A 15884-nucleotide genomic window follows, 5' to 3' on the forward strand; every position below is an offset into this window, starting at 1 on the left:
AAGACCCTGGAAGCTCCCTTTTCCTCTCAGTATTGCTTTCCCGTTAAAGGGAACCTGTCACCCCCCAGGGCGTTTTTCAGTTAAAGAGCCACCTTCAGCAGCACTAAGGCTGCATTCTGTGAAGGTTGCTCTTCTTTTTCTGACCCCCAGTAATGCCAAAATATTGACTTTTATAATTAGCTCCTCATACCTGTAATGTGTCCCACAGGTATGTTGTATCCCCCAGTATCAACCGCCTACCATCCGTCAATCATGCCTGTCCGAGGCCTCGGTGCTGCCCATGATCTGTCCATCATGATGCCCCATGTGTCGCTGCCTCCTCTTGATTTGAATCCCGGCGCCTGCGCTGTAACATGTGTTCTCGGGCATGCGCAGTGCGCGCTGCTTGAGAACCGACATCAGGCTATTGCGCCTGCGCTTGTGGAGGCCCCAGATCCCGCCCTGCAGTGTGTTATGATGTATTCACACTGCAGGGCTGGGGCCTCCGCAACACGCAGGCGCAATAGCCTGATGTCGGTTCTCGGGCAGCGCGCACTGCGCATGCCCGAGAACACTTGTTACAGCGCAGGCGCCGGGATTCAAATCAAGAGGAGGCAGCGATGCACGTGGCATCATGATGGACAGATCGTGGACGGTGCCGAGGCCTCGGACAGGCATGATTGGCGGATGAACAACCTATATAAGAAACAAATCCTCCAATGGACTTTTTTCATATAAAAATAAATTTTTATTGAACAAAGTCATAACAAATTTAAAAAGGGATGATGACACACAGAAAAACCAAAGCAAAACATTGTGCAGGAGGAAAAGAAGGGGGTACGTTGTGGCGGTCCTGGACACTGGGTAAATATTTGCACCTTTTTAGCCTTTTGTTTATTATTCTAGCTGTGTTACTATTGTTTCATTTCATGTGGATTATTTATATAACGTTTGGACATGGTATGCAAAAAATTCAGCTTTAGGCTACTTTCACACATCAGGTTTTCGGCGTCAGGCGCGATCCGGCGTCGTGCCGGAACGCCGGATCCGGCAAATGTTTAGTAAAACCTGATGTAACGGATCCGGTTTTCTGCCGGATCCGTCTTTTTCTTGACAGACAAAACCGGATCCGTCTCATCCGGTTCATCCGTTTTTCTATCCGTTTTTCGCCGGATTACGCCGGATCCGGTTTTTAAAATTGACCCTTGTGGCCTTCCGAACGGGATTGGCTACTGGAAAACTATATATAGCATGTTCCTACAGCCCTTCTTTGACAGGTTGTAGAGGAGAAAGTGCAGGTTGGAGAGAAGAGCAAGTACTGGCGAAGATGGATGTTGTCATTGGAAATATTTTGAAGAATTTGGCGGATTTTACAGCGGAGGCAAATCGTTTGAGGGTGATTGTTCTGGAGAAGGAGAGAGCGAGACAGCAGCGCATCAGGCATCGTAGACGACGTTTGTGGATCCACCCCATCACAGCCAAGAGAATGACGCGTGGGGTCTATTCTACACTATGCATGGACCTTCGACGAAACCCGGATACATTTTTTGGATATGTTAGGATGAAAATGGAGAATTTTGATTACTTGGTGGAGCGCATTGCACACCTCATAAGAAAAGCGGACACCTATTGCCGCTTCTCAGTTTCACCCGCAGAGCGTCTGATGGTGACTTTAAGGTAAGCCACATTTATTGGATATGATCGCATCAGAGCACACTTTCACTGCAATCTTGTTGGTGGTAATTTGTATCTCCAAGTGTTATAGGTCAGTTTTGGTATGTAATGCTGTGATTTAAAACTAATTTATTGTTTGTTAATTCCCCACAGATTTCTTGCAACTGGAGAATCCCTTTCGTCACTGCATTTCCAGTACAGACTCGGGATTTCCACCATATCTGGAATTGTGAAGTACACATGCCGTGCACTGTGGGACTCCTTAGCTGAAGAGTTTTTACCAGAGCCCACAACAGAGAGGTGGATTGAAATTGCTGACAAGTTTCAACAGATATGTCAGTTTCCAAACTGCTTGGACGCTGTGGACGGGAAACATATCCGCATTGTAAAGCCAGCTGGATCGGGATCGGAATATTTCAATTACAAGAAATATTTTTCAATTGTCCTCATGGCCATCGATGACGCGGAATACAAATTTATTGCGGTTGATATTGGGGCCTATGGCCGCTCCAATGACTCTCAAGTTTTCAAACTGTCTGCCATGGGGCGTAAACTGTATGGAAACACCTTCCAGTTCCCACCACCTAGACCGCTGCTGCAAACATCTGGTCCACCTATGCCATTTGTCTGTGTAGGGGATGAAGCCTTCCAGCTGTCAGAACACCTTTTGAAACCGTACTCTAGCAGAGGATTGACAAGACCAAAACGCATTTTTAATTACCGCCTCACAAGAGCAAGAAGAATGGTTGAATGTACCTTTGGTATTCTGACAGCCAAATGGCGGGTCCTATTGACTGCGATCAACCTCAAGACAGAAACTGTGGACGAGGTGATCAAAGCGTGCGTGGTACTCCACAATTTTGTTATCTGCAAGGAACCCATTTCCATTGAGGACACCTCTGAAGAAACCACCTTGCAAGATTACCATGACATTACCACTAGAAGTTCTGTGACGGTTTCAGTAATGAGGGACAATTTTGCAATATACTTTATGTCACCTCAAGGCAGAGTACACTGGCAGGATGACAGAGTGTGAAAGATTTGTGCCCAACCAAACTTGTGTACCTTCTGTACCAACAGTATATACCTTTGCCAACCAAAGTTGGCTATCTTGTCATGGTCTCTATTTTTAGCTTTAGGCCACAGGTGTGTACCTGGTTGTGTTTTATGCAAAGTATTTCACCTTTTAACAAAAGTTGTGTACATTGTTAGGAAATCACCAACAATAAACACAACTTTTTAGGTGAAATACTTTGCTTCAAACACAACCAGGAACACAACTGTGGCAAAAAGCTAAAATTTACCCACAGTTATATACCTAGTTTTGAATACCATTTCACCTTTTAAATACCCTGTATTTAACCTTTTTCGCCGCAGAAAGAAATGACAGACAACCAGTGTAAAATAATTTAACTTTTATTGAAAAATGTTTTTTTTAGTAAACTTTTTTAAAATTTTAATAAACATGTTTAATAAAAATTTGAAACTATAAAACTGAAACCATAAAACTGGTCATTTTTATTTAAATACACACATTATAATTCGGTGTAGTGTGTGGTGGAAATACTGCTGTAGGGGCTGCGGGACACTTCGACACTGGGAGTGTGGAGAGAGGACTGGGATCGTGGTGGGGAAGGAACAGTTAGAGGTGAAGGTGTGGAAAAAACTACAGAATGGGTGGACATGTGGGAAGCAGAAGAGGTGGTGTGTGGTGGAGTGGAGGGTTGGGCAGGGACTGTAGGAGCAGATGATGTTGATGGCAAGTTGTATGGGGAAGGAGTTTGGTACGGGGCAGGTTGCTGGAAGTGGGGAGATGTCTGGTACGGGGCAGGTTGCTGGAAGTGGGGAGATGTCTGGTACGGGGCAGGTTGCTGGAAGTGGGGAGATGTCTGGTACGGGGCAGGTTGCTGGAAGTGGGGAGATGTCTGGTACGGGGCAGGTTGCTGGAAGTGGGGAGATGTCTGGTACTGGGGAGGTTGCTGGTACTGGGGAGTTTGCAGGTACTGTGGAGGTTGCTGGTACTGGTGATGTTGCTAGTACTGGTGAGGTTGCTGGTGCTGGGGAGGTTGCTGGTGCTGGGGAGGTGGATGGTGCTGGGGAGGTGGATGGTGCTGGGGAGGTGGATGGTGCTGGGGAGGTGGATGGTATGTAATAGGAGGGGGAGGATGGAAAGTGGCTGGAGGTGGATGGTATGTAATAGGAGGGGGAGGATGGAAAGTGGCTGGAGGGGGTGTAGATGTAATAGGAGGGGGAGGATGGAAAGTGGCTGGAGGGGGTGTAGATGTAATAGGAGGGGGAGGATGGAAAGTGGCTGGAGGGGGTGTAGATGTAATAGGAGGGGGAGGATGGAAAGTGGCTGGAGGGGGTGCAGGTGGAGGAACTACTGTGGTGGGAGGAGGAGGAGGTTGGGAGGTAACTTGCTGGAGAGCAGCGTGGCATGAATGCATTACATGCATCTGCAGGGCAGGAGAGAGCGTTTCCATGCGCTCCACAACAGACCTGAAAAAGGTGTGGCTTGGCGAAGATCTTGCTTCTGAATGCATGGTTTGCAGAAGTGTCTTCACCTCCAGAATGCTGGAGTTGATCTGCTGATAGCCTGCGGAGATTTGCTCTGACAAGACTTTTAGACAGTTCTGGAAAGATGCATTCAGATGCAAGAACTCTGGCGCATAAGTCTTTTCCTGACCCCTCTGCCGCTGCCGCCCAGTACCCGCAGGTGTACTAGAGGTGGCAGGGGCAGAAGGGTGGGGTAAAGGGAAAGCGATCTCCTCACCAGCAGCTTCATGTAATGTAGGCGTCCACGATGCTCCTGTGCTGGTGGATGGGACAGATGGGTCGAATGTGTGGGAAGGCTGGGAAGGTGCAGATGTACCGGGGCGGTCGAAGTGTCCCTCGGTGCCGGTCTCCTCAGGGATCGCCTCAGAAGGGTCCAATCGTGCCGGCTCCCGAGTGCTGCTCACCGTGCTGTGGAATAAAGAGAAAAAAAAACAATTAAAATACTGACATGGTATGGCCCTGGCTGAAAAAAAAATTTACATCTAACATTTTTTTTCAAATGTGGTGTGTAATATTTACCTTCTGGTGACCATTGTTTCCCGGAGGAACGACAGGGCTTCTGCGTACTTGTACTTGCTCCTGCGTCCTCCAGATCCACTCGGGGCCCGCATCTCTTTATTGAACTCCTTCTTGAAACGATCCCTCACAGACCGCCACCGATTCACAATTATGTTCCCTGAAACGAGAAAGGAGTGGTTAGTATACAACATCAGTGTTTCCCAAACTCCAGTCCTCATGGTCCCCAGGGGTCATGTTTTCAGGATTTCCATAGTAAATAGAAATCCTGAACACATGATCCGTGGGGACCACGAGGACTGGAGTTCGGGAAACACTGGTTTAAATCAAGCAACCGGTACTGTATATACTTACCATCTGTAATCTGGGCCCGAACATCGAGGTCCTCCCAGCGGCCCACAAGGAGCGAACAGATTTCCTCCCAGAGTCGTCGGGTAACGATCAGGTCAGCGTGGCGGCGGTCAGCCATATTCCAGAGGGGCTCCCTTTCTCTGACGAGATCGATGAGGCGGTCCACATCAATCCCTCCATCCTCAACGTCAGAGTCGGGAGCACGCTGTGAAGGCTGTTAAAGAAAAAGACAAAAATAACATAATTAGCCTCCACAAAAGAAATGAAATAAAAAGTGCAAAAAAACAAAGCAAAAATATTTATACTTACACGCTGGTGACCGCCGCGTTGCTGTCGCCGACGACCCTGGGAGGCACTGCGAGGACCTCTTGGCCAAGCACCAGATTGGGAAGACTAGAGAAGAAAACAAAAAAAGTTATGTCTTTGGATGTAGGCATTTGTTTGCTGTGTGTGGTCTGCAGAACATTGTTTTCTATGTGTTGTGTGTAGTGTGATGTTGTGTTTCTGCGTTTGATGCAAAAAACTTACCAATTGTGAGCCCACTCCAGGTGTCTGTCCACCCCTTCCTTCTTCTTCTGGGAGCTCCTCTTCATCTTGTGATTCCTGTTTTGAAATAAAAGGCCATGAATAGACATATATTACAGAGAAGATGGATTTTGGAAATAAAAACTTACCGTCAAACGCTGACGATGCGAGGGAGGGCTCCCAGAAGATGATGTGCTGTCTTCCTGGTGGCCACACTCCATGCCTGTGGGTGGTGTTCCAGCTGCTGCTATTGCTGCTGCTGCTGCATCTATTGGGCGGCTGTTGAATAAAGAGAAACAAAGGGCCAATGAATATCTTGATATTCAATAGCCCTAGTTTGGAGGAATGGGTGATTTGATAATTACCGTCTCTCATCTGCTGCTGGACTCCCCTCCCGTTGTTCAGCATGCTGCTCCAATTGGGGTGGTGCTGATGGTGCTGCTGCAGATGTCTCCTGCCTTCTCCTGCGCCTGGTTGCTGTCTTGGGTGGCATGTTGGGTGTGGCTGTGGGTCCCACTGTCTTGCTTTTATATATGTCTTGTGGGCAGAGCTACTGAGCATGCTCAGACCAAAAAACCGGATCCGGCCGCCGGATCAGGCTTTCGCCGGATCCGGCGCATTGCGGCGCTCATAGGCTTTCATTGTGTGAAAAAGCCGGACGCGCCGGATCCGGCGTGTCCGGCTTTTTCGCCGGAGACAAAAAACGTTACAGTAGACGTTTTTTCCAGACGCCGGATCGCGACACATTGCGACACATTGCCGGATCCGGCGAAAACCGGATGAAACGCATGGCCATCCGGCGCTATCCGGCGCAAATGCAAGTCAATGGGGGGGAAACCGGATCCGGCATTGCATTTCGCCGGATCCGGTTTCTGTCAAAACCGCCGGATCGCGCCTGACGGCGAAAACCTGATGTGTGAAAGAGGCCTTAGGTAGTTTCTCTGGGCTATATCTATGGAACAATAATTGGTGCATTTTCTCATCTGCAAAATTGCATAAATATTTAACCCATAATTTGTCCTTTTGGATTTGTTTTTGAGCTCTTAGTTATTTTTTGTGACTTCCAAATCCCACTTGTTCTAATCTTTATTATTGTATGTATTATTTTTTTGGAAATCTGGGCTTTGGCATTTACTATTACATATAGGGCAAAAAAACTTTTCCTCCCGAACAATGTTTTGCATTGGTTTTTCTGTGTGTCATCATCCCTTTATAAATTTGTTATGACATTGTTCAATAAAAATTTATTTTTATATGAAAAAAGTCCATTGGAGGATTTGTTTCTTATATAGGTTGTTTGTTGTTCACGGTCCTCCGTGTTAATCCTTTGGGGCAGTCTCTTTGATGATTGACTGATGGTAGGCTGCTGATACTGGGGTTCACAACATACCTGTGGGACACATTACAGGTATGAGGAGCTAATTATAAAAGTCAATATTTTGGCATTACTGGGGTCAGATAAAGAAGAGCCACCTTCACAGAATGCAGCCTTAGTGCTGCTGAAGGTGGCTCTTTAACTGAAAAACGCCCTGGGGGGTGACAGGTTCCCTTTAAAGGGAATGTCTCAAGATGAATCTTTGGGAGCGTTCTTTCAATGTTGTCCGGCTTCCTGATTTGCAGAGGATGTGCTTCTGAAGATTTACAGTTCAGGCTAGCAGAATGGTTGACCCGCTGGTCCAAACTATGTTCTTTCCCAGGGCCGTTTTTAGGGGGGGACGGGGGGTGCGATCGCCCGGGGCGCCACCAAAGCCAGGGGGCACCTGCCTAGGGCCACCATCAGGGCATGACAGCCCTTACTGCTGTATGGGGCCCGATGAACAGCAGTACAGAAGGGGGCCCCGCAGATCAGGGGCCCCGCTCCTGTGCTTACAGTCATCGGGCCCCAAGTGCTGCATGTCATGGGGCTCCAGGCGGGTCCCAAGTGTGCGCTGCGGTCGCCGGTCGGGCCCCAAGTGTGCGCTGCGGCCGCACCTGCAGCGCACACATCAGCAGAGCCACCACAGAGGCCGACATCCAAAGCTACAGAAGAGCTGAAGGACCTGTGGTGACGTCATCATTACCACAGTCCTTTACCATTGATCAGCCCGCCCCCTGATCACATGACGATGACGTCACCACAGGTCCTTTCAGCTCAGCCTCACACAGCTGCAGCCCAACTTCAACGCAGGAGCGAGGCCAGGTAAGAAAAAAGTTTTTATTTTTGAAAGGGGCAATATGTTTCCCTGGCAGAATGAAGGCTCGGAGGCAGGACTGGAGACACACAGGGGCAAATATGGAGAAATGGGGGCAGAATGCAAGACATGGGGGCAGAATGCAGATATGATGGGGGCAGAATGCAAGACATGATGGGGGCAGAATGCAAGACATGATGGGGCAGAATGCAAGACATGATGGGGGCAGAATGCAAGACATGATGGGGGCTGAATGCAAGACATGATGGGGCAGAATGCAGACATGATGGGGGCAGAATGCAGATATGATGGGGGCAGAATGCATGACATGATGTGGCAGAATGCTGGACATGATGGGGGCAGAATGCTGGACATGATGGGGGCAGAATGCTGGACATGATGGGGGCAGAATGCTGGACATGATGGGGGCAGAATGCTGGACATGATGGGGCAGAATGCAAGACATGATGGGGGCAGAATGCAAGACATGATGGGGCAGAATGCAGACATGATGGGGAAAGAATGCAAGACATGGGGACAGAATGCAGACATGATGGGGGCAGAATGCAAGACATGGGGCAGAATGCAAGACATGGGGGCAGAATGTGCCAGTAAGACAGGATGGGGCAGAATGTGACAGTGAGACACAGGAGGGGGCAGAAAGTGAGACATGGGGGCAGAATGCAAGACATGGGGGCAGAATGTGACAGTAAGACACAGCAGGGGGCAGAATGTGACAGTAAGACACAGCAGGGGGCAGAATGCGAGACATGGGGGCAGAATGTGACAGTAAGACACAGGAGGGGGCAGAATGTGACAGTGAGACACAGGAGGGGGCAGAATGTGACAGTAAGACACAGGAGGGGGGCAGAATGCGACAGTGAGACACAGGAGGGGGCAGAATGTGACAGTAATGACACAGGAGGGGGCAGAATGTGAGACATTGGGGCAGAATGGACATGGGGCAGAATGTGACAGTAAGACACAGGAGGGGGCAGAATGTGACAGTGAGACACAGGAGGGGGCAGAATGTGACAGTAAGACACAGGAGGGGGGCAGAATGTGAAAGTAGGACACAGGAGAGGGCAGAATGTGACAGTGAGACACAGGAGGGGGCAGAATGTGACAGTAAGACACAGGAGGGGGCAGAATGTGACACTGAGATGCAGGAGGGGGCAGAATGTGACACTGAGATGCAGGAGGGGGCAGAATGTGACAGTAAGACACAGGAAGGGGCAGAATGTGAGAATGTGACAGTGAAACGCAGGAGGGGAAGAATGTGAGGCACGGGGGCAGAATGTGACAGTAAGACACAGGAAGGGGCAGAATGTGAAAGTAGGACACAGGAGAGGGCAGAATGTGACAGTGAGACACAGGAGGGGCAGAATGTGACAGTGAGACACAGGAGGCGGCAGAATATGACAGTGAGACACAGGAGGGGGCAGAATGTGACAGTGATACACAGGAGGGGCAGAATGTGAGGCACGGGGGCAGAATGTGACAGTAAGACATAGGAGGGGGCAGAATGTGAAAGTGAGACACAGGACGGGGCAGAATGGGAGACAAAGGGGGCAGTATGGGAGACACATGGTGCAGGATCATGGGGCAGGATGGATACGATGTAGACGGGGCAGGATCGGGAGATCATATGAGGGCAGAATGGATACTCATGAGGGCAGGATGAGAGAAAATATGGCTGAAGTCAGAAATGAGACACACAGGGGTCAGGATGGGGGATATTATTACCATAGGGGCTAATTAAGGGATATTATTACTGCAGTGATGTATTTATTTTATTTTTTTGAGGATACTGTGGTGCTTAGCCTGCTGTCTTTGTGTGTAATATTGGGGGGTGATGCCTTCGAGGATTGGATTGATGCAAAGGTAAGACACGTTTATCTAAGTATTCAGCATGTTAATGTTTGGGGGGGCGCTTTTTCGATGTTCGCCCTGTTGGCAAAATTCCCTAGAAACTGCCCTGTAATCTTTCCCAGGCTACAGGTAGAGGTCTCATCATTATGGAGAAGCCCAGAGGCGGAGGCACTCCAGTCAGCACCAGAGCGATGAGAGCAGGCTGTAAAGCAGAGAGCCAGGTCGTGCCGCACACTCCCTGACAAGGTAACCAGCCACTCTGGGAATGCAGAGTGGTCAGTAATCTACAGTAGACAACAAGCTGTACACTATAAAACTAAAAATCCATTCATTCTTGAAAACGAAGATAAATTATTAATACAGGATACAGTAAAAAGTTTCTTGTTTTTACAAGCCCTTTGGAATTTTACCAATTTATTGACTTAAAACTTAAAATACACAACAAGAGATATGAATCGCCAAAGTGGTCTATAATAGATAAATAGAATATATAAGATAAAATAAAAAAATCAATTGTTGTGCAAAAGAGAATGGCTGACCATTCGGAAACATTAAAACCAAAAAAATCACTTGGACAGAAAAAAGTTATCAGAAGAAAAAGGAGTGAAGTAAAATATCTTTATTAATAGTGGTAAGTAGTGTTGAGCATTCCGATACTGCAAATATCGGGTATTGGCCGATATTCGTGGTATCGGAATTCTGATACTGAGTTCCGATACTTTTTGCATATCGAATACCGGAATCGGAAGTTCCCATAATGCTATGAGCCAGTTTGATTTGATTCAGCCAATGAGGAATCCTAAGAAGTGTGGGCACATCCTGTTAGGCATGTAGGCATGTTAACTAATGGCATGGCTGTGACTGGCTGCGAGCAGACCACCCAGCTGCTCCTCCCCCAGACACACGCTGAACAGTGATCTATGGAAAGTGAAACTAGTGAGGGAGGAGGAAATGACAAGTTCTCATTTCAATGACAGAACACACCCCGCCTGGACGTTTATATTAGAAGCAAGAGATGATATCTTGGAAACCGTGCAGACTGGCTACAGAAGGTAAATTTCTTATTGTCAGCATTCTGCAGCCTAGATATGCACTGAGATTATGTGAAAAGCCCGGACAACCTGTTCTGTTTTGTATTTCCGCCAAGTTGGATCGCCCACCAGGGCTGGTGGGGTACTCGGTACCGGGCCCGTTGGTTTCAATGGGAGATGTCACGGTAGCTGTGACCCGATCCGTGGCCCTGGGCGTCCATTGTAAAAGGGAAATGTTGAACGTGTGGATGATGATTAAAGTTTGAGTGAATGATTCGTGACGCCACCTGTGGTGTTCGGCAATGAAGATGTTAAGCCGATGCTGCAGACAGATCCTCTGGGACAGATGGTGTGGTGCAGCAATGATGTTGTGGCCTTCCACAGGTAGGGCTGTAGTCCCAGGGCAGTGTAGATGGAGAGGTAGTGAAGAGACATAGATGGTGCAGTACCAGGCACAGAGATGTAGCAGTGCTGAGTGTGTTGGCGCAGGAATAACTGGAGGACACCAGGGCATGTAGTTCCAAAGCTTTACTCACAGTCTGTTGTGCATACAGGTGCCCACATCTGTGCCGTGTCCTCCGGGTCAGGGGCTCAGTCAACCTCCAAGCTAGATCAAGCACTCCGTTCCAACATTCCGCCAACATGTGCCTTTTCTGAACATCTCCCTCTATTGCTACACAACCCCTTTAACATAGTCAATATCTTTGTAACTCTGAACGTCTTAAAAAAAAATTAATTCCTGCTATTCCATTTGATTGGGCTAAACCTCTATGCCTTTAATGTCTCCTCCACCTCCCCCAATACATTCTACATTATTCTTAGTTGTTTTCCTTCATGTAGAATTAACCTACAAGGAAAGAAAGGGTTTATTTTAATTCCGATATTTCTGTCCCATTGACTTGCATTGGTTTCCGGTATCGGAATCGGCGGTATCCGATACTTTTTGGGTATCGGTCCGATCCAATCCGTTCCGATATTTCCCGATATCGGAAGGTATCGCTCAACACTAGTGGTAAGTTGTACATATAGAAAATAATAAAAATTATGTCTGAAAAACACCACCTCAAAATGTATATTTTTTATGTTAAAAAAATATATATATATTACCATAACCGCCTATCAATATAGTAGCAGCTCTACAGGGAAAAATTTTTTCTTTGTGCCAAAATGCAATATCTCCACAAAGTGCAACTAGTGCTAAAGTGCAAAGGGAAAAATGTTTTTTTTTATATACAAAAAATGAATAATAAAATGCAGTGTTGTAAAAAAAAACAACCATATCACTGTGGGTAATAATATAATAACATGAGCAGTGCACAAAAAAATTAATTTGAGAGAAAAAACACAATAATGCACAAAGAAAAGGAATAAGCAGTGTATAATGCAATATAAAAGTGAATATACCATAAAGAGAAATTATGCACAAAAAAGTCCCATAGAGGTTATAAGCTGCAAGGTGACACTATCTAAGAGCGGATATAGTCACTACAATTCAAGCTATGCAAAGGGTATTACCTGAAAGGTGATGATAATAGCTGCAAAGCACACCCCGACACACGTTTTGGTTTACTCCATCAGGGGGTCTCCTTCAGACATAACTTTTTATTTATTTTTTATTATGTGAGCACTTCTATATGTACAACTTACCACTATTAATAAAGGTATTTTACTTCACTCCTTGTTCTGATATTTTTTTTTCTGCACAAGTGATTCTTTTGGTTTCAATTTATTAACTTGAAAGAACCCTTTTAACTCACAATTTCAGCTTTTTTTTAGATGTTGAAAACAGTTAGGCCATGTGCACACGCTGCGGTTTTGCTGCAGTTTTGCTGCGGTTTTGGCCCTGCAGAACTGCAGCAGTTCCGCAGACATGGTACAGTACCATGTTAGCCTATGGGTTTTAAAAACCGCAGTGCTCACGCTGCGGTTTTTTACCTGCGGAAAAGCTGCGGTTTTTTTTCCGCAGCATGTCAATTGTTTCTGCGGATTCTGCTGCGGTTTGCCACCTATTCCATTGTCCAGGTCTCAAACCGCAGGGCAAAACCGCAGGCCAAACCTCAGCAAAACCGCAGGTCACTTTACCTGCGGTTCCGCAGGAAAAAACCCGCAGGTGAATCTGCAGTGTGTGCACATACCCTTAGTATAGGTCACTGTTTCTAAACGAGTATTTGAGTTGGCTGGGACCCTGAAGATGTTCCGTGAGACACATGGAAGGAAGACAGTGAGCTGGACCTCTGTCAGAAGAAGAGAACCACAAAAACAATGTTCCAAGGTCACCGGTTGTAAACATTTAACCAAACTTTTATTCATACATGGTGAAAGGGTACACTCTCTCAGATAGGCACTAAAGTTCACACATGCAACGGGTTCTTGGGTCCAAACAGTGTGAAGTTTATTAAACTCCATAAACGTTCACAGCTATCAGATGAAAAACAGCCTTTTCCGGCACAAACAAAACAACAAAAATCACGGTCCTTTCACAGGGAAGGCAGAGCAACAACAGGGTCTTACCCAGGCAGCAATACAGGCCCTGCACTGGGCTCAGTGCGATCACCATTGCTGGTTACGCTCCTGATCCAACATGTCACACCCACCTGAGCCAATGCAGCTGCCTCTTATAGGACTTGCAAGCCCCGACTGGAATGTATGGGACGAATCATTCCCACCTAAGCTTTTTTTGGTCTGTCCTAAATACCACATCCAAAATCCAGTCCATTAAAAATCCTTCTTGGTAACTTATTGTTACGTGAGCACCCTCTTCTGAGACTTACATCACCGAGGCCAGGCACCTCAGTGACACATACTTGCCATCCAGGTCTTTACCACCTACTTTCCTATAATGGTAAAAGAACATCATAGTCCTGGCCATTATAAAAATACAGTTAGGTATCATCCTGATTGGCTATATCTTGTTACGGTGGGATGGTTTTTATATACAAAAAATGCGAGCTAAGTACTCTACGTTTTTTACTTATTTTCTTACTGCAGTGTTTCTACCATACAATGAGTGCAACTATGCCCATAGCTTCTGAAAGTTAATGAACATTAGAGAAGTCAGAGAAGGCTGAAGGCCACAAAGAATGGCATCATGGCCACATGTGGCCCCTGGGCTGTAGGTTGCACACCCCTGTTCTAGGTGATATTTGTAGCAATGAGCGCTGATACACGTCCAGGGATGGTCGCACCAGCTGCCACAACAATCATTATACTCCTTTTGCTTCCGTAATAATTTTACAGTTCAGCAGTAATAAAGAGGTGAGTCTTACTGCTTAACAGTTGGTTCCTTCACCAAAACATCAGGGACCTCAAATTTGGGCTTCAAAGATGACTCTTCAATGATCTTTATTCTAAAGATATTGTCTTGGACCGCCATGATGTGTAGTTTTAATTTTACCTGCAGGGGAATGCAATTATTATAATTACACATACAGCCGTAGAATTGTGAATGCATGCAAAATGTCACACAAACGATACAAGAGATTATCCAGCATTCTTAGAAAAGACGTCATCAACACAATAACCGCAGGTGAAATGATAGTACTAACCTGTGTTTCTTGATGAATCAGGCTTAGGCTAACAATGCCATTCTCTGAATTCAGTGTGCTTAACTCAGCACAGTATGGCGACCGGTCTGGGTGAAAGAGCTTCTGTCTCCTAAATATGAACACATTTAAGATAACATACACATTTGTAAAAACTTGTAACTTTAAAAACTGAAACTGCAAATCTCTATCAGGTGCCACAAGTTTACTATATAAATTAGTTTTTTGGGCATATAAGTTCAGGTGTGTTTATCTCAGTTATGTTTTTCAAAATTTGATGTTTATTTCAGCAAAAACTAATAATATGTACGTGAGATATTATATGCCCTACATGATAATCTTTTTAACCCGATTCCAAAATAAAATCCATAAACCCATAAAAAGCTCAAAAGATTTCATCAGGGCTGTGGAGTCGGAGTCGTGGAGTCGGAGTCGGAGTCGGTGCTCATTTTGGTGGAGTCGGAGTCGGAGTTGGAGTCGGTATAAAATGGACCGACTCCGACTCCTAAAATATATAATAAATTGGGTACAGTAATTCAATGCAGGATGTGCTGAATATTTTTTCATAGGAGTTTGGGAAAGTTATGAAATGTCCTATAAATGGCTGTTATATTCCTGATCTAAGGCTACATTCACACACAGCGTTTTTCCTGTGTTTTTTGAGGATACGTTTTTCAGCTGCAAAAGCTGATCATCTTTTTAAAAAAACTGCATCACCTGAAAGGTTTTTGAGCTCATAGATAATGTTTTCAATAGCAAAAGCTGCTCTATCTATCCATTTATCCATATCTGTCTATCCATATCGTATCTGTACCAAAAAGAATGAAAACCGGGTAGTACACCAATATATATTCTGTTCTATCTAAATATCTTGATTATTGGATCATAAAAATGATTAAATGTCTGAGGTTCACATTGTACTACAATACATTTTTCACTTAAATATAAGCAATATATGTGGGAGTCGGAGTCGTGGAGTCGGAGTTGGAGTCGGAGTCGGTGTAAGGGAAATTGAGGAGTCGGAGTCGCAGGTTTGGCTTACCGACTCCACAGCCCTGGATTTCATACAGTAACTTGAGAAGTCTGTGAAGCTGTGGGGCCCTGACTTCTGAGGAATCAATTTTAGATAAATTCCTATTTTCCTTTATTGATGACTATGCATTGTGTGCTTGTAATGTGTTAAGTGGAACCTTTCAAAGAATCATAAAATTCACTTTCTGGAAAAATGGATACTGTATACAAAATTACCATAGAATATTCATCTAGGTGGAATCCACATCAGGAACTGTCAAGCAGTCAGTAATCCACTTCTAAATTGATTGACATCAATCCTGCCACTATAGGTCACCAGCAGCCCACCAGTGCACGCTGGTTTCCAGGGTAAACAGCGAGTATCCACGAGCAGTGCGGCTCTTAGATACCCACTGTTTACTTTGGAAACCAGCGTGCTCGCTGGTCCTGATCGCTGGTGAGTCTGTCTATGTCCCAGCGATCACATTCATGTTGGATCGTTGGTGGGATCGCTTGGACATCGTTGTGTGTAACGGGGCCTTAAGAAGGCAGGAGATAAGGTCCTGGATGTGCCACTGAAGCGGTTTTCCTCGGTCATGTAAAGTTTGTACCAGTAGTACTAGGTTAGTGAGAGGATTTTTATCTGACTAGATTTT

The 15884-nt window shown here is 45.9% G+C and overlaps 1 protein-coding gene across 1 annotated transcript in view; it reads right to left on the minus strand.

Moving 5' to 3' along the window:
* Positions 1-15884, minus strand: part of GANC (glucosidase alpha, neutral C) — a 202049-nt gene that overhangs the window by 159795 nt on the left and 26370 nt on the right. Inside the window, exons 4-5 of the mRNA XM_073577850.1 lie at positions 14221-14329; positions 13942-14069 (exon numbers count right to left, since the gene is read on the minus strand). Of these exons, the coding sequence (XP_073433951.1) occupies positions 13942-14069; positions 14221-14329 (237 nt within the window). The remainder of the gene's footprint in view (positions 1-13941; positions 14070-14220; positions 14330-15884) is intronic.

Source organism: Dendrobates tinctorius, unplaced genomic scaffold, assembly GCF_039654945.1.
Source record: "Dendrobates tinctorius isolate UK_male_01 unplaced genomic scaffold, ASM3965494v1 ptg000057l, whole genome shotgun sequence".
Classification (NCBI taxonomy): Eukaryota; Metazoa; Chordata; class Amphibia; order Anura; family Dendrobatidae; genus Dendrobates; species Dendrobates tinctorius.